Genomic DNA, 27,347 nt, shown 5'->3' with positions numbered 1-27,347 from the left:
GTGACTTCACACTTACATGGAACTCGGTTGTATTGAGAATGTGACGACCATCCGGACTCCAGCATGAAGCCACCAACCCCGCCGAGCCCTCGTCTATCTTGCAGTGCCAGTCCGGCTGCTCCAGCGACCAGACCTGGGGCAGGGAGGAAACCGAACAGGCAGCTCAGCAAAACCTCTGCTGGCGACAACACCCCCAGCTCCGGCACCGCAGCCCAGAGAGGTCGGGAAGCTCCGAAACCCCTGGCCATGAAGGACTGGCGCTGGCTCCCGCTGCAGAAGTAAGCCCCACACCTGTGTGCTAATACAAATTGTAAAGTAAGGTGGGTTTTTTCTGTGCAAATATTCTGAACATCGAATACTTGAAAAAAAAAAAAAGTTTAGTTCATTTAACAAGTTTGCATGTATTTATTTCCTACTGAGCTAGGAAACTGGTGCAATAAACTCCAGTTTTGATTTTTTTGTGATATTATTCTAAATCTGTTTGGGGTTTCTTTGTTTGGGGTTTTGCTTGTTTGTGTTTTTTGTTTGTTTTTTTTTTTTTTTTTCCCAACCAAGATGTTTGTCATTGTTTTAAAAAATATCAACAACATCAGCAGCTATTTTAGCAAAAGCACTGAACTAGTGCTTGCTATTAAGAAGCTCACGCCACACACGAATCCCCAGTAGGAAATTATTCTCCACCCTGCTTTTGTCCTCACCTGGACAATCCCGCGCTTGTACATGGCACACAGTATGAAGAGGGAGTCCGAGGACCACTCGATGTACTGGATCTGGTCCAGGCAGGTGTACAGCTGGAGCACCTGGAGGGTGCTGGCGTCCCGCACCACCAGACGGAACTGCACGCACGAAGCCTGAGCAGGAGCAGAACCAAAGCCCTCTGTGAATTTAGGGCTTGTTCTGGGCAGGAGTTGGACTTGATGATCCTCGTGGGTCCCTCCCAGCTCAGGGTGTTCTGTGATTCTACGAAAGCTGAGCTGGCACCAACAGCGGGCTCAGCCCAGGGCTGCGGCTGCGCCAGGACCAACCGCTGCCCTGCCTTCTCAGCTGCAATTAGCAGCTTTAATTTCAGAAAGGATTAACGTGCGCTCTGCTCTACAGTACAAACAGTTAAACCAGGAGGGTTTAACTAACCACTGCTGGTTTAACTAACTCTGCTTTTAAAAATTATTCTTTGCCTCATAGCTATTATTTTATTTAATTAACCTTAACCAGGTCTCCGCTACATTGCTGACTACGAGCCTTTTAGCAAGCAGGTCGTCCGGTACACCCCGTTAAGTGTTTGCAGGAACCACAGGGCTGTCGCTGCTCCCTCGGCCTCCCGCTCCGGAGCCCGGCGGCTGCCCGGTTCGCGGGGTCCCGGCCCGGTTCAGGGTGGCCCTGTCCGGGGCGCTCTCTGGAGGCTCCCGCCATTGCACACACGCACCGGGCCGGCCCCACCGGTCCCCGCGGCGGGAGCGGCTGTTGCCCGGCGCTCGCCCGGGGCCCAACGGTCCCCTCAGGCCGCGGCGGGCGGGAGCGGCCCCGCTTCCCTCCGGCACCCCCCGCGGGCGGCGGTCTCCACTCACCAGGCACTTGCCATCGGGGGAGAACCTGCCGAGGAGGCCGGAGAGCTTGAACAGCTCCGAGAAGTCCATGGCGGAGCGAGCGGGGCAGCGGCCGCCCCGCGATTCAAACCCGCCCGCCCCGCCGCCGCCCCGGCCTCGCCCCGCGCCGGAAGCGGACGGAAGGGGCGGGGCCTCGCTGGGGCAGTAGCCAATCGGAGCGGGTGGGCGCCGCCCCGCGGCACGCCGGGAGCTGTAGTCCTGGGCGGGGCCGTGCGGCGGCGGGAAGCGGCGGGAACCTGCCGGGCGGAGTCATTGTCGTTGTCGTTGTCATTGTCATTGTCGTGCAAATGAGCCGTTTAATGAGACACCGTGACCCCAGCAGCCGCGCTCAGCCGAGGTGGCCAGGGCGCTGCCCCTAGCGCGGCGCGTTTCCGCGGGCAGCATCCCGCGCGCGGGTGCTCCGGCTAATTACTTCTGGTTAATTACTGACAGCAACGGGAGAACAGGCGGGATGTCCCGGGAGGTTCCCCAGGCAGGACAGAGGGACTGCAAGTTGCAATAGAAATAAGCCAGTAAACAGGGTGCTGATCGGATTAGACTAAATAAATAAACAAACAAATAGAGCTTTGGGGGTGGAAGAGCCAGGGATGTGAGGATCGCCAGCTCAGGGGGGAGTCCTGGAGAACCCCTCCCAGGGCACATATTCCCTCGGGAAACAGCCCCAGTGCAGCTGCTGGGGGGACCGAGGACCATGACGGTGACATCTGTGTCCGAAAGATGGCCTGAGCCCTCGGGCAACGAGCACAAAGGCTGAGGGGTGGGGTCTGTGTCCCCCCCCGTGCTGATCACAGCAAACGTTTGAGTCTTGTTTTGATTACAGATCGGGCGTTTAGGCTCCCAGAACTGGTTCCAGCCCCCAAAACTGGTTGCAGCAACCCCGATGTGGTTTTGGGGCTGGGACACGTGTCCCTGCTCTGCTCCTGCCCGTAGCGGAGGGACAGGATGTGACAGCTGCTCACGGTCACCGCCTGCCCCGGGAAGCCAAGGGCGGGTGCTTGTGGTGTCTGTCCCGCTCTGAATGGAGACGGTGACCATGATTTAACAGTAACAAACACCCCGAGTCACGGAAAGCAGGTGAAAGGGCAAGTGGCAGTGAAACGGCAGCTTCTGAAACCACGCGTCAGTGAGAAGGTACATCAGTGAGCCCACACGGTGCATTAGGGCCTCATGGCTGATGGTTTTTAATCAGAACTGTTCCGCCTTCATCCCCTGCCCCTCCACATGAGCCTTGGCAATCTGTTCTCCCAGCCCGGGCTGTCCTGGTCCTCTGACACCCGACAAGGATGCGCTGGTTATTTTGACCAACGCAAGCACAGAACCAACTCGGCCATCAGTTTGGCCAGGGGAAGAGGCTCCTTCAGAGCAGAGGTCCACGCTGGTTCCTTCCCTCTCCATCACGATTAAAGCCCAGCACAGCACTGCTGGGTGCTGCCGCTGCCAGAGCCCCAAGAGCCAGCTTGCCCCCGAGTCACTTTGGCACTGGTGACCGGCTTAATTCCCCGGCACGCTTGGCTGAGTATTCTCCACCCCCTTGCAACTGCCTCCTTACTCCAGGAAGGAGCGCACAAGCCTTTGCCTCACTTTCCACATAGCTTTCAACAGCTCCAATGTCATTGCCTAGGCGACCAGGACGCTACTTGATTGTAGGGCAGTAAATAACATAGATCCTCAATCCCAGGCCGCTCCTGCCCGCGGGAGACCTCGGGGGAACTCGGAACGCTTGGGGAGCCAGAGCAGGTAGGAGGAAAAAAAAACTACAAAAGGAAACCCCTTGCTATTTGTGTGCGTGAGTTGCTCAGCTCGACCCTCTCTTGAGGGCTCGATAATGCAGCTGGAAGGTGATTTGCGGCCACTTTGCTTTGTAGGCTGGTTACACCATTTTAAAGTGTCTTGGAAAGTTTGCTCCCAAGTGCCTTAGATCTGGAGCTAACGCGCTTGCGGACGAAAAACCAGCCAAACTTTGAATGGGAGAAGCCGAGGTGGGGCTGGGTACCGCGGGATGCTGAGGCTGAGGGAGGAGGTGGCTGCTTTAGCCTCCTGCCCCATCACGAGCTGCCCATCAACAACTGTCTGTCGGAGAGGATTTCTGTCAAACCTGCCTGCTCCTTGGATAGAAAACTGTAAATGAGCTGCTGGACCCTTCACAGGCTCCCTCTCTGTACTTGTGGCTTTTTTTCCCGTGTGCAGTTTCCCTGCAATGCCCTGGCCAGCAACAGAGGGAAGCAGCAATCCAGCGATCAGCGAGCTGGGGAAGCACAGGGAGAGCAGCTCTCGGGAGGGAAAACGGGCAAATCCCGCGGCAGCCGTGGTGCCCAGCACTGAGCCCTGCGCTGCAGGTGTCTGTCTTTCTGCCTCCAGAAGCCTGTGTTAAATCTGGTGTGTGGATTTGGCTAGAGAACTCCTTCTAGCAGGAGTCAGGGCGATGCCTCGGGTCTTTCCTTTGGTGCTGGGGAGCGAGTGACATCAGGGAGCTGACACACTCTTGACAGAGGTGAAATGGCCCCAAAATGGACCTGAGGAGCTGGAAGTGACAGAGAAGCTGAACATGGGCTGGGGCTGATCTCGAGCTCTGCTGCTGCTGATGTGTTTAGTCCCAGCTTAGTCGCCTCCCAGAGTCTACAGGGAAGGTAGTTGCATCCCAGCCATCTAGTAATGCATCTCTAGCAATGCAGAATTAGTCTCTAGGGCTCTTCCTAGCTCACCTTTTGCAAAGTCTGTTGTGATTCTTTGTCACCGTAGATGCCCAGCTGTCGGGCTGTCATTCTTGCTTCAGAGATGCTTTCCTGGGGTGTGCAATGATTGCTGCAGCAGGGATGCACATTAACACCAACAGCCCGACCTTCTCTTTGTACCATGGAGTTTAGAGCTCAAATGTGAGAAGATACTTGGCCTGGCTTTGCACGCGCTGATTGTGCTTTGAAAGAGAAAGCGAACTTCCGAAACGCCCTTAAAATATTCAGATTTTTTTCCTTTTGAAAACGAGAGCAGCCACGTGGTCAGAGCTGGTGTCACCCAGCATGACCACAGAGCCGGGGCGGTGCGGAGGTGCTCGCTCACTGAAGGGAAAGGCCCAGCTCCCTCCGGAACCTGCCCCGCGCCTGGGAAAGCCACATGGATGCAGGGTAAGGCCACCAGCCCTCACCTGCCTCGGCTCCAAGCTTTTCCTTTTCTCAAATCTACCCCATAGATCCTTTCTGTGTGTCACACGTGGGACGAGGAGGGACGGGAGGACATCAGAATCTCACCACGAGCTGTTTTGTGATGAGACCCGCGGGGGAGGAACTTCCTCCACCCTGGCAAAGGCTCCTGGCAGAGCATCCGCGGATGCCGGTTCTTGCGGATGCAGCAGAACGCGGTGGATGGGGACACCGCCCTGCTTTCGTTTTAGCTCCCGGCCCCTGCGGCCACCCCAGCTGACTCAGAGGGGCCCGGGCGACCCCGGTATCACTCAGTTAGAAAGCGGTGACGGCTCAGCTGCCCTCGTGCTCGGCGGCTCCAGCCCTCAAAGCAGGAAGTCTTCAGGCTTTCACTATGAGATGTCGGTACCGAGTTGAAACGAGATGCTACAAACACCGGTGTGGGAAAGGAGCAGCCGGGGGTGCCTGGGGAGCACCCGTGTCTGGCAGGGCAGGGACGGGGTCCCGCTGCTCCCGGGAGCGGCTGGGCAAGGAGGAGGACGGTCGCATGGCGGGGCTGCGGAGGAGGAAGGCAGCACAGGGCTCAAGATGGCTCCGCAAAATGTGTCGCTCCGGCTGCCGGGCACGAAGGGAGAGCTGTGCAGTGCTGCCCGCTGCCTTCGGGCTCTGACAGGGCAGGGAGCGTTGTCCAGGCGCCGGAGGAGCACACGGCGTGAGGATGACTCCGGTCATGCCTGTGCTGAAGGCTTTGGCTGGAGAGCGGGCTTTGCCACAGACCCCTCGTGCGCCATCCCGGGGGAGCCTCCTCCCGGTAACACCTCCTCGTCTCAGAGCAGAGGCAACATTCCTGCTTTGCGTTATTTGGGGGGCGTAATATTCCATTCAGTAACGTTTGCAAGCTGCTTAGAAGTGGGAAGGGCATTTTAATGTCGGAACAGGTCAGATTTAGGATGTCTCCATCATGGCGTCACTGTAAACGTGCGCTGCGCATCCAGGTGTCTGAGCTGTCTTCATGCCTTTACGGATTTGTACGCATTTCCAACTAGAGCTTCCCAAGAAAAATCTCGTAGCCTGTTGGTAAATGATGTTCTTGGGATAAAAGCAGCCTCATGCCTAAAAAAGAAACAGGGTGAAGGCTGAGGGGCTGTTGAAGTGGTCACTGGCTGTGGGGATACAGGAACACGTATTCGTAAGAACTGCAATGCCTCCCCAGCAGTGTTACCTGCAGTCCTGCCCTGCAGGGAAGCCACCTCCAGGTGAGATGCTCTGCAGCAGCGCTGACCTGGCTGTTTCTCCTTGTCCCCAGAGTGATTTATCCTCTGCCAGACTCCCCGGCTGTGAAGATGTCCCAGTCATCGCCAGCTGACGAGGGCACAACGTTTGAGCACCTCTGGAGCACGCTGTAAGTGGTGGCTGATCTTGAGCCCTTTGCTCTGTAATCCGTGTTGGCACAAATCATCACTGAGGCCTGAGGGGAGATGAGTTCCTTTTGCATGCTTCAGTTTTCACATATCCCTTTTCCACACTGAGAATTTTGCTCCCAGGAGATGCGGGGACCAAGCCTGGGAGGCTCTTACCCCTCGGTCTCCACTCGCGAGCTCATGAGGCTTGGTGGCTTCCTAATTAAAATGGTTATTTTTCTAAAATTAAACATCTTCCAGTCACACCAAAACTTTTGCAAGTGTTTTGGCCTTTGAGCCTTGCGCTCTAATCAAGCAAGGAAGAAGGACTTTCTCTTTCTTCCTCGGTCTCCTCTCAGGACACTCTGAGGTGACAGATGTGCCCGAGCAGCTGGGTGGATGGAAAACTTCCCACCTCCACTTGCTTCACCTACCAGGCAATGGTTTGCCTGAGCACAATCTGCTGTGCCATGGGAAAATAAAAGCAGAGCATGGAGGGAGAAGTTGGGAACGGGAGAATGTTCATGGGAACGGCAGGTTGCTGCAGGTGGTGGCGCAGGGGAGCTGAGTGTCCGCTGTCCCCATGTCCCCAGGGAGCCGGACAGCACCTACTTCGACCTCCCTCCATCCGACCACTCAGGCAGCAATGAGGTGGCCAACAGCACGGAGGTCACGATGGACGTGTTCCAGATGAGAAGCATGAACGACTCGGTCATGGTGAGTGAGCTCAGCCCGCACGTGTGGGAGCTGCGTCCGACACAACCGCGTGTTCCCTGCGCTGAGCTGGGGCTCCGGGGTAGGACATGGGCTGGTGGCTGGTTCATGAACCAAACACAAGGGCTGCACTTGTCTGATAACCTGTCACTGATGACTGTTCTGCAGGTTTGCAGCCGAATGGTTCAGTGTTCTCTAAAATAGCTGCTCCAGGTTAGTAGGTGACGTTGCTGCATGCAGCGGCAGGGGCTCGGTGCGGTAACGGCGGCGGAGCTCGAGTTCCACGGCAGGAGGACAGTACAATTTGTGTCAGTGTAAACGTGCTGTGTAGCGAAGCTGTTTCTGAGCGAGGCAGAGCTGCTGGAGGCTCACATCGCGCTCCCAAAGCTGATGTGAGATGTCCAGGTCGCTTGTGCGTGTCCCGTGCCCTGAGCAGCGTGGCCTCCCGGGAGCGTCCCTGGAGCAGCGCTGGCCCTTGGCAGCATCTCCCTCCCAAAAGCCGCCGTTTCCATCCCTGCCAGCCCGCATCCCCTCCCCCAGCCCCTTTTCCCTCGCTTTTCTCTTGCTTTCCCTCCCTTCCACAGCCTTTGTCTTCAGCGAGCAGGAGCCGGGCAGAGGGGTTAAGCAGGGCTGAGGTGCTAATTGCTAATTGCCCCTTGCTGAGCTCGCGTCGCCTTTCTGCTTGTTCCCGCTGTAACCAAAGCCGAGCGAGGCAGAGCCGGTGCAGCCCCTGGTGCCGCCGGTTGCGCTGGGGCAGGGCAGAGTGGCTGCTGGCCCTTGCTCGGGATAATGAGCCAGTACTGAATATTTACATTGGCCCCACCATGCAACCTTTTTTGCTTAGAGATGACAACGTCAGGGCTGGTAGTTTGAGCTTTAAGCTTTATATATGACACAGCTGCTGAGCTCCCTGTGCGCGGGTCCGTGTGGGCACAGTGGTGCTGGGGGTGGGTGCTGCACCCTGCTCCCGCCTTTCAAAATACACCGTCCGCTCTCTGAACTGCTGGTCTGTGTCAGCGGGCAGCCCCGCGCTGGGGCTGGCTGGAGGAAACACCGTTCCCTATCTGCCTCGGCTCGGAAGGAAATCTGCCTGGTCACTCCAGATATCCATCTATCCATTTATGTATATATCCGTACCTCTCCAGCTATACATCTATTCATATCCATACATCTAGATATCTGTCTAGCCATCCATCCCTATCTATCTATCCATCCCTATCTGTATGTAGCTATATCTATCTACCTATCCATCCTATCTGTCCGTCCTTATCCATCTCTCTCTATCTCTATCATCTCCACTCCATCTATCTATCTCTATCTCTATCTCTATCTCTATCTCTATCTCTATCTCTATCTCTATCTCTATCTCTATCTCTATCTCTATCTCTATCTCTATCTCTATCTCTATCTCTATCTCTATCTCTATCTCTATCTCCATCATCTCTATCTCTCTATCTCATCTCTCTCTCTATCATCTCTCTGTATCTCTGTCTCTATCTCTGTCTCTCCATCTAGACATCCATCTATCCACACCTATCCATATGTCGCCATCTAGGCAGGGATAGCTCCACGTCTCCAAGACATGGAGCTATTTCAGAGTCACTGCATCGTCTGGATGATGCCAGGGCAGCCACCTCGAGTGGCCAAATGGGTTTCCAGCCCCGTGCGGCTGCGAGCAGCTTTCTGGAACGGAGTCTGGTGGGGGGTGAGATGGCGCTGGACCCCCGCTCTCCCTGCGGTGGGAATGGTTGGTATTGCCCAGTCCATCACTGGGCAAGCTGGGACCTGCCCTGCGCTTTAATGAATAGTCATGAGGGACAGAAAGGGGTGGGCCCCGTTTTGTTGTTGGATGCAGCGAGTTGACAGAACTAAGGGAGATGAAAAAGGCAAAAAAGCCAACAGACGGCGGCACACGGTGGCCAGCGCAGCATCCCTGGCGCTGCCCGCCCGGCCCCGCTCCCGCACTGCCTCATCCCACCCCGGCCATCCCCATCGCCGCCCCGACCCCATGACTCCCGTGGCAGGACACTTCCCAGCGCTCTGTGAATCCCCAGACAACTAAAATGCTGTACATCAGCGACCCGATGCAGCATTACACCACGGTAGGTGCTACCTGTTATTCATGGGTTTTGCCTTGCTGCTTTCGTTTGGAATCATCCTCTGCCGCCGAGGCTGCACCAGGGGCTCATGGTGGTGCAAACCTTCCCGTCCCGCGGCTGCCTCAGCCCCACTCATGGACGATTCGCTGTGTGCGTGTGGGATGCTCAGCTCGGCATTCCGCTCCTGCTTTGCCTGGTCGGGTGCTGCAGAGCCCAAGGTGCAGTTTAGGGTTTGGTGTGACAGGGTGCAGGCTCCCTCACCCGCGTCCCTGCGGATGGGGGCGTCAGCTGGAGCATCTCTCTGAGGAATGAACGCCCTGTGGTGCTGGGCACCAGCAGCACCAGTTTTCTGCCACTGGGACCTCCTCAGCTGAGCTCAGGGCACATCCCTGTGGCCACAGCCAGGATTTCTGCCCTGGTTTAAAGCCTCTGGGAGGGCAGGGCAGATGGAACGGTACCTGAGCTTGCAGACCATACATTTCCAGCCCTGTCTGCAAGCACTGAGGTTGCTTTCTTGGTCAAAAGGGGTTCGTGTCTGCTCTAAGAAAAGTCAAACACGGGCACAGACACGGTTAGAGATGGAAAGGTGCGGTGCTCTGCTTCCCAACCAGAAATTACTTCATTCCTCTTTTTTGCCTTGTGTGTGTTGATAGGAAGCACGTATGTCCTGGGTTCGTTTTGTGCTGTAGTGCTGTTCCTTGGGAGTTCATTGCTGCAGTCATGTGAATATTTATCTCTGTGTTGGATAAACATATGCATGTGCATGTATATGTATATGTATATGTATATGTATATGTATATGTATGTGTATGTGTATGTGTATGTGTATATGTGTATGTTTACAGACAAACACACACAAGCAGCGTGTTGGGTTTGCTGACGCTTGCACACACACACAAACACTGCTGCCTTCCATTTGTCTGTTAAGGGAATGTTTCCAAAATCGAGTCGATTTTTGAAAACAAGTCGGTCGCTTTTCCCCTGCACCTGACTTCGGGCACCTCTGCCAGCGGGTTCCCAAACCACGGTGCCTGCGGTGCTGCCGGTTGCTCCATGCGGGCAGGGGACCCATCGGGCAGCAGCCCGGCTCACAGGGGTGATGGATGCTCCGGGTCTCACGTCCCCTTCATGTGCCAAGAAGTCACTGTTCTTCCCCAGGGAAGGCTCTGTCCTGCGCGGAGCTTGGGATGCTTGATTTACCTGCCCGTTAAGCTTTACAGCCACAAGCCTCATCCGCTCGCGGTCCTGGCTCTCAGCATCACCAGCTCCCAAAATCATGCAGGGATGGCTTTTGTGCTTTTTTTTCCGGCCACTTCCAAGGGTCACCGAACCCCTCGCCTGCCCTGCAGCTCCCGAGCTCGTGGTTCTGAGCAGAGACATCGCCGGGATGCGAAAGGCTTCCCGGTTACATCCCACTTCAGGAGCTGAGCAGCCTGAGCTCCCTGAATACGCACATACCTGTGCCAGGGAAGCGCCGACATTGCCTTCTTGGCTCAATTGCCAAGCACTTGCTCCTCATTCATTCCTAAGGCACGTGGTGGGGCTGGGGCGCGGGAGCAGCCTGTTCCTGGAGCCCTTCCCTCGTCCCAGAGAACAGCAGCTCCGCCGTGGTCCTCGGGGGTTATTCGGGCGGCAGATCAGCCCTAACGAGCAGCAATCCCCGTTCCCTCGCTGCTCTCCCCGGCCGATGCCCGAGCTTTGCTTCCCAAGGGCCATGGTGCTGCAGCCCTCCCGCGCTGCCCCCCACCCTGAGCTTCCACCGCCACTTTTAGCACCCGTTTGCCAAAGTTTCTCGTAACTTTCTCCCCAGGTGAAGCCTGAGGTTGTGGGAAGCGTGGACAGGGGTGCTTTGTTTTTGGCAGGGCTATTTGTAGAATGGCGAGAAGGAACCAAGGGGTTTACGCACATATTTTAGGGGAGAAAACGGCTGTATGTGTAGGAGCAAGCCGGATCTTGTTCAGCATTCCTCCAGTTAGTCACAGGCTCCAATGACCTTGTGAGAGATGCAGACAACAGGAGAACTTTCTTGGAGAAGGATGATTGCCTCTAAACCATTATACATCGGAGCTGTTTGGGTGAGGTTGGATCCCAAGTTAAAACACGTCTCTTGATTCCTGAGCCGTGAGCCTCGCAGCCCTTCGGAGGAGCAGGCGGGCGCAAGTGCCACAGAGCAGCGCTTGGGCAACTTGGGAGCTGAACATTCATGGGGAAAAACCATCCCACTTGCTTTGAGAAACAGTTATGTTTGAGATTTTTCTTTTTCCTTAATATTAGTGTATTTGTCTACTATATATATATATTTTTAGTCTGATTTTCAGATGAAAGGTTAAGGCCACTTGAGCCATATGGCTTTTGAGAGCGCAGCTTTGGTCAGTCCGTACCTGCAGATGAAAGAGCTGCCAGCTCTCGCGGGGAGTATCTGACACTAATTGTTCAGAAGAGGAATTAAAACCAAAAAATTGTAAAAAGCGCAGATTTGGTCCAGCACGTCTGGAATAAGAGTCAGTAGGTGCACAAACAGGCACGTTTGCTCTGCGACCTTACTGCAGCACGGCACATCGCAACTGCACGCTTTGTAGGTTTGAGGTTTTCCCCAAATTAGCCCTGCACTGGGGAAGCCGCTGACAGCAACATCCCGGGTAGGAAATGAATTGCACAAACCACCATTCAGAGCTGGTTCTTCATCAAGAAACACTTGCAGAGATGCTGTGCCCGGTACACTCGGGACAAGGGAACGCGAGTGGGAGGTGTCAGGAGCATGGGCCTGGGTGGTGCGGTGGCGATGGGAACGATGCTTCGGCTGAGGATGGCGGTCGCCCTGTGCTGGCAGCTGCCCCAAACCTCTGTGCTCCAGCTGTTGGAAAAGCCACCGCCGAGCAGAGCCCCGTGTGTGGGACGGAGCTGTCACCACCTGTCCCGCAACGGGACACGTCCCACACCTGAGCAAACCCCGGGAAATCCCTGAGAGACGCTGTGCACAGCCCGATGTGCTGGAAATCCAGGGATCCCGGGGCATCCCGCTGCCTCTGGTGAGGACAGAATGGGCAGAAGGGGATGATTTAAGGGTATTGGGTTTGCCCCTCGCACCCGTGGTGACCTGTGCCAAGCCCCAGGTGACCCAGAGCAGTGATTCTGGCCGGCCCTCCCGCATGCTGGCCCTTTAAGGAGGCTGTAACAGGACACCTGGAGCCCTGCAGAAGGGTGGCTGAGGTTTCCATCTCTCTAAACTGGCTGGTGTTTTCTTTTTTCCCTCCTCCCCTTTTCCCTTCCTCCAGTCCCAGTTCAATTTGCTGAACAACAGCATGGATCAGAGCATCGGCAGCAGAGCAGCCTCCACCAGCCCCTACAGCTCCGAGCACACCTCCAATGTCCCAACGCATTCGCCCTACTCGCAGCCCAGCTCGACCTTCGACGCCATGTCCCCAGCTCCCGTCATCCCCTCCAACACTGACTACCCCGGTCCCCACCACTTTGAGGTGACGTTCCAGCAATCCAGCACCGCCAAGTCGGCCACCTGGACAGTAAGTTGCATGTGTTCTTGCCTGGGCTAGCGGGATGCTTGCTGCTGCAGACGGGCTGTTTCGCCGGCTGCAAATGCCTGAGTGTCTGGGTGGTGCTTTGCAGTGGGACACAGAGCACACGGTCACACGGGGTGGCTGCAGGACGCTGCCACCATCTCACGGGGACTTCACCTGCACAGGTGGCCCTGGAAAGCAAAACCAGCAGGGAACATCAGTGCTTGTTTCTCAGGGATTTTCTCCGAAAGGAATGTTAAGCACAGCAGTTTGAATGTACCTTATCTTGCAGCAATTCCCTAAACTGTGGGTAAATGTCCCCGAAATGTCCTGGGGAAGTACCTGCCTTGTTCTCCTGGCGCTTCCCTGCGCATTTCCCAGCAACCGCTGTCAGTGGGCGAGAGGCACCGTGGCTCACATCTGCCAGGGCCATTCTCAGCTGTGCCATAAATTCTTGCTTGTCACTTACAAACCTGTTTCATCTCGTGTCAGAGGAGCGACTCAGTCGCAGAGTAGGTTTTGAATCGCGGCGGGAGCGCCGTGCGGCACGGCGCTGTGCGGGATGCGGGCGATGCAGCCGGGATGCAGGTTTGGTCCAGCGCCCGTCTGACCGCGCGTGTGCACCCGGCAGAGGGGTGCGCTGCAGGTCAGGGACCCGCGAACCTGCAGACCGCGTGACGGCTGCTTTGCTTTTTGTGGCAAAAAGTCCCAAATTCACATCCTGGCTCAGCATAGCGCCGTCGCTGTTTTTAGGAGAAAAAGGCACTTGTGGCTGATGTTGGAGGCATTTCTGTGAGAGCCGCTCACCCGCTCGGGGCAGGCGGGATCTCTCCTCTGGGAAACGTGAGCGGAGCAGAAAGGCTGAGATGAGACAACTGACACAAGAAGGGAGTGAGGGGGTTTTCTCCAGGGCAGCTGTCTGACATTAGCACAGAACAGGCAGAGCAGAGCAGGGGCCACAGATCAGCCCGAGGTGTGATAATGACTTTTATTTCTGGAAGATGATGTGTTTAATTGCCAAGGCAGTCCTTCCCGTGGTAGACAGAAGGCATCCTCGGATGCTTTCGAGCGGGCAGACCCCCAAGCCTTGGGGAGCAGCTGGACCCGAGAGATGCTGGCAAACAGCCATGGGCAGCCGTGAGCACCTGGAGGATGCTCCGGCGTGGGAGCCGGGGGAAGTGGTCCAGGGTGGAGGAGCTGGATGCCTGAACTGGCTTTAAGGCTCCTCAGGGCAGTCGGTGAGGTGTGCGGGGCTCTGACCCACGGTGCCGGGTGGTTGTGCATCCCCCGGGAGCCCAGGTCTCACCACGCAGAAGCTGAGCCTTGCGGAGAACAGAACCGGGTCAGCAGCACCTTGCACCCCGGAGAGCACGGGGGATGTTTCATTCACAAAGTAACCGCCGCAGGACCGCTGGTGTGGGTGCAGACTGTCCTTGTGACCGAGGCTGCCACGCGGAGAGCGGCTCTGCTGCGGTGACAGGCAGGTTCGCTGCGTCTCCTCCCGACTGGCGGCTGTCACAGCCACGCGGCCCCGTTCCCTGTGCTGGCAGCCAGCGCTGCTCTCACCCTGAGCTCTGCATTGCCACTGCTGCTCTTGAAATCCCATCCTGGTTAAATGAGGAAAGGAATTTAGCAAAAAACCCCATATGGTATATAGTGCCGGTCAGTCAATATACAAATTATGCCTGTAGACAGTGCGATTCTCCACATAAATCGTGAATGTGCAAGCAAGACAAGGAAAGGCACTGGGAAACACAGGCCCTTGGGAAGGGAAGCTGGAGGTACGGTCAGTGGGCTGGGGACAGTGACATCTGACAGCTCGGCCATGGGCCAGCCAAGGGCAGCTGAATTAACCGTCCTGGTGTGTGAAAGGACACACGTGGTTTGATTCAGCACTTTGAAAGCTACAATGGTAAAATACGCTCCCTATGTCATCCGTGGCCAGGGAAGCCTTGTGGCTTTTGAATACTTGAAGATTAACTGCACCAAATCTGGGGGCAGATGATGGAGAATCCAGCCAAGGAGCAATGAGCAGCTGGACACAGGCAATGCCAAACCAAATAGACCGATGCGAGTTGTCTTGACAAATTGTTCCATGTAGTTCTTTGACACGACCATGAGCTTTGGTTGATCGAAGTGTGCAGCCCTAGAGGTTCCTGGTTTCGCAGGGTTTTCACCGATTCCCTCTGGATTTGGTGCTCTCCGTGCTCCAGGCTCAGGGAAGGAGGCTCCTCGGGAGCCCAGGGCCATGGCATGGTTGGAGATGAGCATCCCTGGGCATCGCCCAGGCCGCTGCCCTCGTGTCCGCTGTCCAGACCCAGCGCTGGCAGAACAGAGCAGGTCTGGGAGGGACATCCAAAGAAAAGGGAAGGTTTGGAACAGATGCTTTGCAGGGCAATACCAGAGAAACGTTCCGCGTGAAAGGTCTCCACGAGAAGAGCAAGGCTGGCTTGATCTCAACCTGCACAGGAGATGGTTTCTGATAGCAGGCAGCCCTTTAATCTACTAGAAGAAGACATAATGAGATCCAGTGCTTGGAAGCTGAAGCCAGGCAAATTCAGACTAGAAACAAGGTGGAAATTTTTTAACAGTGAGGATAATTAACCATAGGAACGCAGTGGATTCTCCAGCTCCTAAAGTATTCAAATGAAGAGTCTGCATATCTCTGGAAAGATAAGCCGTACTTCAAGCAGATAGCGTTGGCTCAGTGCAGGAGCAGGCAGGGGTCTCAGGGCAGCAGTGCAGGAACGAAACCAGAGAATCATCTGTTCTCTCCAGCCCTGAGATGCTGGATTTCTACCTGTAGGAAATGGCTCAATGGAGAAGGAGCAAAGACTTGGGACAGGGGTTTGGAGCCAGCGTTACCAGGAGCAGCTCCGTCCTTGCAGAGAGATGCTGGTGACACTGGGTGTCCCAGCTCCCGGGCTGTGCTCTGAGCGCCGCGTTGCCACGAACTCCAAACCAAAGCAGCCGCGCTGGTCTGAGCTGCGGGAAGCCCCCGGCTGCCGCCACCTCCCTTTTCATTTTTAATGGCCTTCTTATCAGCAGAGAGCAATGGCCAGATGCTGAAAATAAGGTTGTTCCCTGCAGGTTGGCAGCCCCTCGGGCAGGCTGCTCCGCGCGGGGAGGGGGCAGGACGGGGCACGCCGGCAGCTGCCCGGCTGCTGGAAGCCATCAGGGCTCCCGGCTCGGCGGAGCTGCCCGTGCACGCCGCCGCGGGCTGATCTCGGCTGTTTTCGCACCGGCAGCCCCTCGCCACGCCGGCCAGCTGGTAACTGATAGATAATTAGTATTTTTCTCAAGTCGGATTTGCGCAGATCGGTGCTCCCTCCCCTCTCCAGCGCTGCTGCCTGTGCCAGAGCTGGCAGAAGCGTTAATGGGGTCTTTGGCCTCCCGGGGCCGGGCTGCAAAAGGACGCGGGGGCTCGAGCCCCCTGTGCAGGGCAACTGCCCAGGCTTGCACGGAGCCCCTGGTGCTGGGGACAGATGGACAAAGCTCCGAGCTAAGCATGGGGAGGTCCTGCAGCCTGGGTGCAAGGGGGTCTGGGCCGTGTTCAGGCGTCACTTGCTGCCTTGGGGAAGCAAACAGCCTGCGGTGGGGAGGCTGGAGATGTCAGAGCCGAGGTGAGATGCTGCTGCTTGTTGGGGTGGAGGTGGTTGTAAAGAGGAGGGAAACACTTTCAGGAGCATCTATAGCAAACAAGCCCTCTCTTCAAACTCCCCCTGCGTTTTACGGAGGTGTTTTAGGGAGGTACCTGTCCAACAGCGGCGGGCTGGGGACGGGCAGGGATGGCTCAGCACACCCCACCTCTCCGCCACAAACAGCACTGTTTGTATGTGGGTAGCTGGGCAGCAGAGCGTGGCTGTTGTGGCGTGCCAGGGGCAGGGAAGCAGCCCCAGCAGCAGCCGCGCGCAAACCCGGCCAGCCCGCTGCAGGCTTCCCACCAGCCCTCGCAGGGCGTGGAGGAGGCTCCGGCAGCTCCAGACACAATGGAATTAAGAAGAAAGGCAAAGGAATTCAGCGCGTGATGTTCCAACACGATCCCGCTATCAGCCCCACTATCTCCAACTGTATGGTATGCGCAGGTCAGGGAACGACTCCGGCAGCGCTGCGGGACGGCAGCCGGGTGAGGGGTACCAGGGACGGACGCTGCTCCAGCCGGCTCCTCGGGGTCTGAAACACGCGGGGACGGAGGGACCTGCTGAAGCATCAGAGACGACAAACAGGCCGGGTGTGCTGTGTAAACCACGTCCTCTGCCCGTGCCCACCCTGGCAGTGAGAACACACACACAGCAGCTGTGCCGGCCCCGCGCAGCCAGGGGTGCTGTGGGAGGCAGCGGATCCCCCAAGCCCAGGTCTTGCTGCTCTGCTTTTTGCATTTTGTTTCCAGCAGAGATTCCCAAGCCCAGCTCAGCCTCTTGCTCCCCATATCCAGTCTTGGTAATGCAGCATGAAATAACCACCTTGCTGGATTTTCAGCTGCTTTTGTGGATGGGAGGAAACTCCAGTGCAGCTTGGTCAGAGGACCCGAGTATCCAGACACAGAAGGGCTCAGACTTACTAGAAGAGATTAAACCAAGCCCCAAGGGTGCCGGCACTGGCTGAGCAGTGACTGGGAGCGGCTGGGATCCTGGCTGAAGGATGCACCCAGGAAAGGACAGGGATCCTTTGGGGGTGCCGGGGCAGCCTTCGAGCCATCCCCGAGGGTTTGAGCACCAGTGATGCGCTGGGCACATTCGAACCCAGCTCATAGCAGATGAGCTGCAAAGTAGCTGCGGGAGGAATTTCCAGCTCAGTGAGAAGTTATATAGGCTGGTGATTAAAAAGCAGTTATTAAAAAAAATTAGGAAGAAAAAAAAAAAATGAGCTCTGCAGTCGGCATCTCTTCCAGGATCTGTTGTAACAGATTCGTCCGAGCCGGTTAACGGTATTTGCGGTTTGCAAGATGCTACATGTTTGAGGAAGATGACAGACACATTATTATCACCTCTGCGCTGCGATCTGTCCGAACCTGTCCCAGGATGCGGCTCCGCAGCTGCTTGCCGGGGAGCACAAGGAAATTAGCAGCCGGAGGCAGCACTTTTCTTCTCCCTCCCTTGCCAGGCTGGTGGCTTTATTGGGATCCATTGACTGCAGCCCTGGACACGTCTCGAGTGGAGCTAATGAGGAGACTGGAATGTAGCAGAGGAGGCTGCTAGGGAGGAGGGGGGAGGATTTCTGGAAAAAAAGTAATTGTTGAGCAAATCATTTCCTTCAAGAGAGGACTTGGCTGCGGCCCTCCCGATCAGGCAAGTCTAGACGCTTCGGTGTCAACAGTTGAAGATAAATAAGATTTTATCAGCTCCGAATCTGTCGGGACACATCCTTCTAGCGGTTTTGCTGCCCAGGGAGGGCTGGGGGGAGATGGACTTTGCTGGGAGGGCTTTCCAGGCAGAACATTCGGGTTGGTTTTGTGCAAGGCTGTGAGCATCCAGAGGGGAAAACAGCTCTCCCGCCACTGCTGCTTGCACGGAAGAGGCAGCCGTGGGTCTGCACAGCAGAGCGGGTCCCAGGTCCTTGTGCAGGGTGAGCAGCAGCAGATGCTCAGACTGCATTTCAACGCTGCTCCACAGCTGCAGCCGTATCAGCCACCGTGGATCACGGTGGGGCACCCGCCCGTAGGGATCTTGTGACGTGCAGAGTGTTTCCTGCAGAAAAAGCCCCAGAGGAACACACGTTCTGCAAGTTTATGTAAGCCTCAGGTGGATTGCTCAGCGCTGCTCCTGCTGTTTACGGCGAACCAGCACCCACAAGCCACAGCGACACGTGAGCCTGTTGTGCTCTCAAACGCAGTCACAGACACGCAGACACCGACGGGCCGGGGCAGAGCGGCACAGCGAGGCGGCCGCACCAGCCTGTGTGACCAAATACCCGTATTTTGATGTCCCAGGTTCCACTTCGTGACCGCCTTGTCCTGCGTTTGAGGGAGCGCGGTGCTTTCGCGCTCTCTGCACGCTGGGCGCCTGCACTTCAGCTGCAGCTGGTAAAGTACCCGCAACCAGATGGTGCAGCACAGCCCTGCACAGAGATGCACGCGTGGCAGATTATCAGTGAGCACAGAGAAACACACAGGAGCAGAGGCACCTACTCTGCTCGGAGCCTGAGCACCACGCGCACTTTGCTGGCCCCTGCGGAGACCACACGTTGGTGAGGGCTGTCCCGGCCTGAAAACACGGCTGGGGATGCTGAGCCTCCTCGTTCGTTTGCCTGGTGGCCAGGAACAGGCTGGTCTGCGGGGCCAGCAGCGCGGCCCTGACTTCTGCCCAGAGTTATCAGCAGAGCTCTTTAAAAGAATAGCTTGTTATTGTGGAGGGATCTTTGAAGGCAATCCTGGAGCTGTTAAGACACGATAAGGTTATCAGCGGAGGCATGCCGGTGTGGAGCAGCAGCCTCTCTCCCTGCAGGGCAATCGCTCTGCTATTTAACAGAGATTTATCCATGTCATAACATGGTATAACGAGAGAATTTGTTACCAAAGAACTTGCCATAATGCACCTCTGCTCTTCCAGAGCAGTTATGTTTCCCAGGCATGTTGGGGGCTGCCCAGGAATGTCTACATGAAAGGATCCTTTGACAGGAGTTGTCAGTATTTTAACACCTGGCAAGGAAGAGCCCCCCTCCCAATAACCCTTGTTTTGCCACGCTGCCTCCTCACAGCGAGGGTGTTAACCCCGTCGCACCGCGGGCGAGCGGGTTACGGGGCCGTGGCCAGCGGTGCCTCCTCCCTCCGGGCAGAGGGAAGGGACAGTGTCCCCGATGCTCACTCACCTGGCCGTGGAGCCGCGGGGCAGTCGGCACCAGCAGGTACAAGATCTGGGGGTTTCAGTGACAGACGGCATTTCTGAGCATCCTTTCTCTCTGGGCAAGTCCAGATGCCTCCAATACTGAGGGTTAACTCTTGTTGCCATGTTAAGCTTCAGATTACACCCCCGATGACACCACAGCATGTCCCTGCTCTCCCCAGCACAGAGCAGAGTCTGACCCGGGGACATCCCCCTGGTCCCCTGCCTTGTCCCTGGGAGGGAGCTGGGACCTGCTGCCACCATCCAAGGTCCAGCACATCCCCAGCACCCCAGAGCTGCTGCACTCCACCCAACATGAGCCTCTGCCCTTTATGTCTTCCCTAGAAGTACCACCTGAAATAGTTTATCTCGTTTGCCTCGTTAGCAGCTTCTGGGATGCTCACTCAGCCCAGGGGTGGATCTGCTCCTGCAGAAAGGGCAACCGGGATGGGCAAGCACGGATCCCTTCTGGAAACCTCGCTGTGGTGTGGGTGCACTAGACCGGGCTTACAGCGGTGAGAAGGTGAGGGCTGAGCCCCCAGGTCCCTGCCAGCCCTCCCCCAGGTCCCTGCCAGCCCTCCAGATCCCTGCCCGCAGTGCTGGGCGAGCCGTTTGCTGCTGCCTCCCGCTCCAGGCAGCCCTGGCCAGCGGGCGCCTCGCGTTCCCCGCACACCTGTATTTGGATGGCTCAGGACACGCTTTAACATCCTCGCAAACACTCTGCACGGTGGTATTTTTTTGGCACCGGGCGTTATGTTGTGGGGATGAGATAAAATAGTTTGCACGGGAACATGCCCTGCCATGCAGGGCCCGGCTGCTCCCTGTGCGGCAGGGGTGGGCTCCGGCACAGCAAACACATTCCTCGGGAGCTGGAGAACAGCGTGGCACTGGCGAGGGGAAGGGAATTGCACAGCCCCGCACCTGGGAGCGCGACGGGCGCTGGCAGGAAGGCACGGGATGGGCTGCTCCCAGCACAGCACAGCACAGCCCGCTCTGCCCTCGCAAGAAGCGTTTTACTGCTCATGAGCCGTTCTCTATAAGAAGCGACTCCGGGCGCTGCCTCCATCGTCCTCCTGCGGGCAGTGGTCCCCGACACGTCCTCCGTGAGCCGCCGCTGCCACGCTGAGCGGCTGCAAAGGACCGAGTCGTGGTCAGGATGCACCTGGCTGTGCCAGCCGGGCTGGTCAGAATCAAACTGCGAGGTCCTGCATAATCACCTGCGATTCTGCTCACAGCATAAAGCGCAATTTCCTCGGGCTGCGGAGCCTCGGCACCCTCGGTGCTCCCAGCCCTCGGCTCAGCCAGGGGCCGCGTGTGGTCGTGGACTCAGGGTGGTGTTTCCAGAATGGGCTGAGTGCTGGATGAACACGGGTTTATGCCAATTTTCAGCAATATTTCCCCTCAGTCCCAGTGTAGTGAGCGTTCCCGCTGGGGCAGAGCACCCCAGCACCTTCCCGCAGCCCCCGGCCCTCACCTGTGCCTGGCTGTACCTGGTTTACACAGAAAGCAGATATCGTGAAGTGTGGATGAATTGGGTCATATTTAAATATTTCCAGGGCAAAGACAAATATTGAGCCTAGAGAACAAAGAGTTACCCCAAAGACGGGCTTTTGCTGTGGTCGCTCTCACCTACGATGCACTGGACCGTGCGACTCCAGTTTGCAATGTCGTGATCCATCGCAGGACCCTGCAGTTGCAGTTTGCGATGTCGTGATCCATCACAGGACCCTGCAGTTGCAGTTTGCAATGTCGTGATCCATCGCAGGACCCTGCAGTTGCAGTTTGCAATGTCGTGATCCATCACAGGACCCTGCAGTTGCAGTTTGCAATGTCGTGATCCATCGCAGGACCCTGCAGTTGCAGTTTGCAATGTCGTGATCCATCACAGGACCCTGCAGTTGCAGTTTGCAATGTCGTGATCCATCACAGGACCCTGCAGTTGCAGTTTGCAATGTCGTGATCCATCGCAGGACCCTGCAGTTGCAGTTTGCAATGATGGGAGCATCAGCACGAGCCCGCAGATAGGGACGGGAGCCCTGGGTGTGCAGCCCCCATCCCATCAAACCCAGTGACATTCACCCCATGGGCATCTCTTCTTTTCCAGTACTCCCCCCTGCTGAAGAAACTCTACTGCCAGATTGCAAAGACATGTCCCATCCAGATCAAGGTGTCCACCCCCCCGCCGCCAGGCACCATCATCCGGGCCATGCCCGTCTACAAGAAGGCAGAGCACGTCACCGAGGTGGTGAAACGCTGCCCCAACCACGAGCTCGGCCGCGACTTCAATGACGGTGAGTGCTGCTCCCCCATCAGCCGGGGGTCCCGGCCCGCCCTGCGCCGCAGCCCCCACGGACACAAGACGGGGGTCCCGAACATCCCTGTCCCCTGACGCCAGGTTTCCCCGCAGGCCAGGCAGCCCCCGCCAGCCACCTCATCCGTGTGGAAGGCAACAACCTGTCCCAGTACGTGGACGACGCGGTGACGGGACGGCAGAGCGTGATGGTGCCCTACGAGCCCCCGCAGGTACCCGCTGCTGCAGGGAGGGGGCAGGACCAGCCCCTGCTCCAGGGCGAACCCACTGGGGACGGGCCTGCTCGGAAGGGGCAGAGGGCAGGAGCGTCCTGCTGGCCCTGGCACGTCTAAGGCCACCCCCTGCTTGGTCCCCGCGCTGGTGGCAGCTCTGTTCGAGCATCCGCAGCTCCCGGCCCTGGGAAGCATCCCAGAGCATCCCGCTCCTGCGAAGTGGCACGTAAAGGGAGATCCCCCCCAGTCCTGCCCTGCAGGACCCCAGGACCCCCACAGTCCTTGTACTGTCCCCTCTTCCCAGCTGGGACCAGCCCCACGTCACCCAGCCTGCCTCCCCCATCGCCCCCCGCTCAGCGCCTGCTCTCCCCTCCCGGGCAGGTGGGCACCGAGTTCACCACCATCCTGTACAACTTCATGTGCAACAGCAGCTGCGTGGGAGGGATGAACAGGAGGCCCATCCTCATCATCATCACCCTGGAGACCAGAGAGTGAGTGGCTGCGGAGCAGGGACGGGCACTGGGGAGGCTGGGGACCTCGAGAAGGAGCGGGGAGCAGCTCCAGGGGACAGGGACATTGGGGGACCAGGGACCCAGCCCAGCGCTGGCGTCCCCCCGCAGCTGGAGCCTTCCTCTCCCAGGAGCTCCTCTCCCCAGGAGGTGCTGCCGAGGGGCTCCCAGTGCCTGGGGCTGGGTTGCTCCCTGCGCCACCCCTCCCCACGCAGCGATGGGCAGGCGCGCTGCTGCTCGCGTTTCTGGAACCGTAACGCGCAGGGCTGAGCCACAACGAGCAGAACCGGGGTCACCGATTTCTGTCTGTCCGCAGCGGGCAGGTCCTCGGGAGGAGATCGTTCGAGGGACGGATCTGCGCCTGTCCCGGCAGGGACCGCAAGGCTGACGAAGACCATTACCGGGAGCAGCAAGCCCTGAACGAGAGCGCGTCCAAGAACGGCAACAACAACAAGCGCAGTGAGTCCCCTCGCGTGCTAACGAGGACAGCGTGCTAACGAGGACAGCACACTAACGCTCGTCCTCTCTCTTTTCCAGCCTTCAAGCAGAGTCCCCAGGGCATCCCAGCGCTGGGGGCCGGCGTTAAGAAGCGGAGGCATGGGGAGGAGGAGATGTATTACGTGCCTGTAAGTGTTGGGGAGCTGCGCCGGGTGGCATCATCCTCTCCGTGAGAAGTGCCGTGGGGACGGGGTGCAGGGCAGGATTGGGCTGCACGGGGCTGAGCAGAGACAGAGAGAACAGGAGCAAACACTATCTGTGCATGCTCATGTCCAAGGGGGTCCTGGAGCCCTGAACAGCCCTGGTGACACCCACCTGGTGTGGGTGGGTGGGAAAAGGGGCCACGAGGAAGGTGTCGGGTGGACGGGAACAGAGCGAAGCCCTGGGCTTGTTCCCTCGCCCAGGTGCGAGGCCGGGAGAACTTCGAGATCCTGATGAAGATAAAGGAGAGCCTGGAGCTGGTGGAGCTGGTCCCGCAGCAGCTGGTTGACTCCTACCGGCAGCAGCAGCAGCAGCTGCTGCAGAGACAGTAAGTGCCACCCGCAGTGGCCGGGGGGCTCCGAGCCGCCCTGCTCTGGGCTCCGCTGGCTCACAGCACGTCTGGGGGCGCAAAAGCGATGGGCAGAGGGGACCTCAGACGGGACGGGGGCTCCATCCCACCCTGACCGTCCGCTCGTTCCCCTGCGCAGGAGCCAGCTGCAGACATCGTCCTCCTACGGCCCCGTCCTGTCACCCATGAACAAGGTTCACGGCGGGGGAATCAACAAGCTGCCCTCGGTCAACCAGCTGGTGGGGCAGGCGGCGCAGCACGGCCCCGGCTCCGCGCCCGGCCTGGCGCCCATGGGTGAGCTCCGGCGGGTGCGGGGAGCGGCCCCACGGGATGGGGGGGCCCCGTTCGGTGAGGTCTAACGGGTCTGTTCGTTGCATTGACACGGTGCCGCCAGGACCCGGGATGCTGAACAGTCACCCCATGCAGCCCAACGGGGAGATGAACGGGGGCCACTCGTCGCAGTCCATGGTGTCGGGATCGCACTGCACGCCCCCACCGCCCTACAACCCCGACCCCAGCCTCGTCAGGTAGGGACGGCGTCCACACCCTGTCTGTCTCGTCCTCCGGCGTTTCTGGCTGTTGTCCCTCGCTCTAACCCGCAGAGCTGTCTGGCAACTGGTCACCTGGCCACTGGTCCCAACTGAGAAATCACTGCTCAGGAACTCACACAGACCGTTCTCCTCTGAGAAACCAAAGCCCAGCCACCTGCCAGTTAGCAACCTCTATTGCCCTCGTATGCCTCTGTCTGGGTGATCCATCCCTGCTTAATTAAAAATTAAATGCATCCGAATGAGAGCCTTTCCCCGCATGTCAAACCAGCACGCAGCTGGGTGACCTCCCCTTCCCCGTCCCCACCAACGACGCCTGGAAGTGGCTCCACGTGGCTCGTTCCCATCAGACGTGCGGTGACAGGTCCGCAGCCACTTGTGAACGTTCCAGCCTTTGCGGTCCCGAGCGCAGGGAGGGCGCACACGCAGGGTAGCGGGGCGCGTAGCTGTGCCACGTGCAGACGGGAGCGGCCCCCGCAGGGACCCGAACGCCGCCGGCCCCGCAGCCACCCCTGCGAGCGCAGCTTTGGTTCCTGACACCTTAACGCCGCTTTACTTTCCAAATTCTTTCTGCAGTTTTTTAACAGGATTGGGGTGTCCAAACTGCATCGACTATTTCACCTCACAAGGGTTACAGAATATTTACCACCTGCAGAACCTATCCATAGAGGTAAATGCTTTGGGAAGATCTGTTCTTACCACTTGTTTCTCTCAGCTGTTGATCTGAAAAGCAAGGACAAAACTGGTTTAAAGGAAAGGGAAAACTGCACCGAGCTGTCACACAGCACACGCGCCCCCAGGATTTACACCTTCCCTTTCTGCTCCCTCAGATTTAGCAGCAGCTCAGCCATGGGCAGCAACCACAGCAGTCTCAACTGGTTCTCCAGACTGTCAGAAACAAAAGAGCAAAGAGATCCCCAGACCAGACCTCAGGTAGATTCTCCACCTAACACAGAGGAAAAGGCTGAGGTGCTGAGCAAAGTCACCCAGAGCCCAGGGAGCCAGAACAGCTCCGCTGCTCGGCAGCGGCTTCTCAACCTGACCTGGTCTCACATCTTCCCCTGTTAATCCTTAAGAGAAAAGAGGCTGAGTCAGGGGGTCGAGCCCAGGCGTTTGTACCAAGGGACCCCTGGAATGAAACAGCGCAGGTCAGGCAAAAGCTGCCGGGAAGGACAGCCGAGGGGACGCGGAGTGCCCGAGCTTGCACAGCATCAGCTCCTGCTGCTCCGGGTTAACACGCGGCTCTCGGTGACAGTCCCGCGGGCGCCACCGAGGCAGGGGAACGAGAAAGAGCTAAAAAATACATCATCTTAGGCCCTTTGAGCCTTGGCAAGCGCCCTGAAGCCCAGAGCCAGCATTCTGGCCGGACAAGCGCCTGTCCCGATCCCCTTTTCCCCGGGCAGTTGGCAGTACCAGCCGCAGTAACCGTGCCAGCGCTGCCGGAGCCCCAGTGATTTGTCAGTGGTAGCGGGGGCCAGTTGTGTAACCGTAGCCTGGTCGTGGACCCTTTTCCGAACTAACTCCCTGACCCTCTGTAAGCTGTCAAAGGAAACGTCCAGCATGGCCAAACCTCGTATCAGATCACTGAGCTGTGTGTCCGAGTCGGCATCTGTAATCACTAATTGCGTACTCGCTGTCTGCTCTCGTTAACACGTGAGTCTCTGTGTTTGCCATTAACATGGATCCCTGGCAGCTCTGTGCTACGATGGCGCTTGTGCTGGTGCCCCACTCCCAAGGGTATTGACCCCGTTTGGCTCCACAACCCCGACCCTCGGCTCGTCCCAACCTGCCACGGCCCATTTGGGAGCGTTAGTGATCGACCCCGGGGACGCAGTCGGTCCCCTGATGCCACCGGCGCTGGCGGCACCTGGATGTGCTGCCCCAGCCTCCTGGTGCAGGACCTGGCTGACGTGAGGACGCTTCCCATGCTGCTCTGCAACCCGCGTCCCCTCCCTCCCATGTTCACACCACTCTGATGTGAACCCACCCCCCAAAAAAGAAGAAGCCATTTCTAACCTGTAAGTGGCCACCCAGCCGCTGGCTACAAATGAGAAACACCCACAGACTTGGTGCTGGGACCCAGGGGAGCTCCAGCCCCCACCTTTGGGTGCTTGAGCATCGTGCCCACGTGTCCCCCAGCACACGAGCTCAGGGTCCGGGTGTCTGGGGCTCGCTGCCCCGGTGCAGCCGCATCCCGCCAGCCGTGCCCCAGCGCTGTTGTCCTTCCAGGATCTCGGAGCACTGAAGATCCCGGAGCAGTACAGGATGATCATCTGGCGCGGGCTGCAGGAGCTGAAGCAGAGCCACGAGTACGGGGCGCAGCCGCTGCTCCGCTCCAGCAGCAACGCCGCCAGCATCTCCATCGGCAGCTCGGGCGAGCTGCAGCGGCAGCGCGTGATGGAGGCCGTGCACTTCCGCGTGCGCCACACCATCACCATCCCCAACCGCGGCGCGGCCGACGACTGGGCCGACTTCGGCTTCGACCTCCCGGACTGCAAATCCCGCAAACAGTCGATAAAGGAGGAGTTCACGGAGGGAGAGATCAACTGAGGGGCTCTGGGATGCAGCAGCGAGACTGGGGGGGAAGCGAAACCCCCTGTGAAAAACACTTTCAGCCTTGGGCGTCTGAAAAGGTGTGATTTTGTTGTCCGGAGGGGAACTGCCGCGATGCAGAGGAAGCGGTGGCGGCTGCGGCAGAGCCGGCTCAGCAAAGCGAAGCGGGGAGCCCGAGGATCCTCACCCCACAGAAGCGCTGTGAGGAGCGCACGTTGTTCTCCTTGCGAGATGAACCTTCGTTACCGCTCGCCCAGCCCCGCTGCTCCGTGTTCGCCGCGGTGTGCAGCACTGACAGGTCTCCATCGCTGCGCGGCGGCCGCGGCCCCGACCTGCGCCCTTTTCCGCACGGGATGCGCCGGGGCCGAGGCGGAGGACACCACCCGCTGTCCCGGTGACTGCCACAGCGCACCCGCGCTCCTCCAGAGCAGGAAGGAACACGGGGGTCAGCTCCTGATGTGTTCATGTACTTAAGTATTCGTGTATATAAACACCAACAATGTACATACACTATACTCATTGTGCTGTAAGGAGAAGAAAAGATTTATTTTCACGTAAGCTGTAAAGACGGATACTTACTCCTGAGACACTCTAGTGCCGAGTAAATGAATTTCATGTTCGAGCATGTAAACATGCAGAAAATCATGTCTCCAGCCTTATCTATTCCAAATTCCACTTTGTTTTCCTCCTCCAAACACGTTTCGGGCAGTTGTGGGGGAGACGCGCCGAGCGCTGCTGGAGCCCAGCGCGGGTCAGAGCGCGGCCCCTCCGGCCCCAGCCCCGCGGCTCCCCCCGCCACATCCCGCCCTGCGGCGCCGCCCAAACCCGGACCCCGGCTGGGACTGCGGCGAATTAAAGCACTTTAATGCTTTAAAG

At 58.0% G+C, this 27,347-nt stretch overlaps 1 protein-coding gene across 3 annotated transcripts; it reads left to right on the top strand.

Annotated features, from left to right (window-relative positions):
• The first annotated feature begins 29 nt into the window (after window positions 1-29).
• Window positions 30-26,555, top strand: TP73 (tumor protein p73). Of its 3 annotated transcripts, none has more exons than XM_071798588.1 (14): window positions 30-278; window positions 6,048-6,143; window positions 6,735-6,858; window positions 12,230-12,475; window positions 21,395-21,581; window positions 21,698-21,813; window positions 22,195-22,304; window positions 22,639-22,781; window positions 22,860-22,948; window positions 23,225-23,349; window positions 23,510-23,664; window positions 23,765-23,897; window positions 24,495-24,588; window positions 26,148-26,555. In XM_071798588.1, exons 1-14 carry the CDS (start codon window positions 64-66, stop codon window positions 26,466-26,468), a joined length of 2,154 nt encoding a protein of 717 aa, XP_071654689.1. In that variant the 5' UTR covers window positions 30-63; the 3' UTR covers window positions 26,469-26,555. The 3 variants fall into 3 exon arrangements, with proteins under 3 accessions (XP_071654689.1, XP_071654691.1, XP_071654690.1); XM_071798589.1 differs by lacking the exon at window positions 30-278 and adding an exon at window positions 3,261-3,341; XM_071798590.1 differs by lacking the exon at window positions 24,495-24,588 and having other exon boundaries at window positions 26,148-26,287.
• The last annotated feature ends 792 nt before the right edge of the window (window positions 26,556-27,347 follow it).

Source organism: Patagioenas fasciata, chromosome 23, assembly GCF_037038585.1.
Source record: "Patagioenas fasciata isolate bPatFas1 chromosome 23, bPatFas1.hap1, whole genome shotgun sequence".
NCBI lineage: Eukaryota > Metazoa > Chordata > Aves > Columbiformes > Columbidae > Patagioenas > Patagioenas fasciata.
This window is presented reverse-complemented; position numbering and strand designations above follow the sequence as displayed.

Coding starts and splice junctions, on each gene's coding strand:
- TP73 (XM_071798588.1), top strand. CDS start 64: ATGAAGCCACCAACCCCGCCGAGCCCTCGTCTATCTTGCAGTGCCAGT. Junction 22,782..22,859: donor CGGCAACAACAACAAGCGCA/GTGAGTCCCCTC, acceptor TCTCTTTTCCAG/CCTTCAAGCAGAGTCCCCAG. Junction 23,350..23,509: donor CAGCAGCTGCTGCAGAGACA/GTAAGTGCCACC, acceptor TCCCCTGCGCAG/GAGCCAGCTGCAGACATCGT.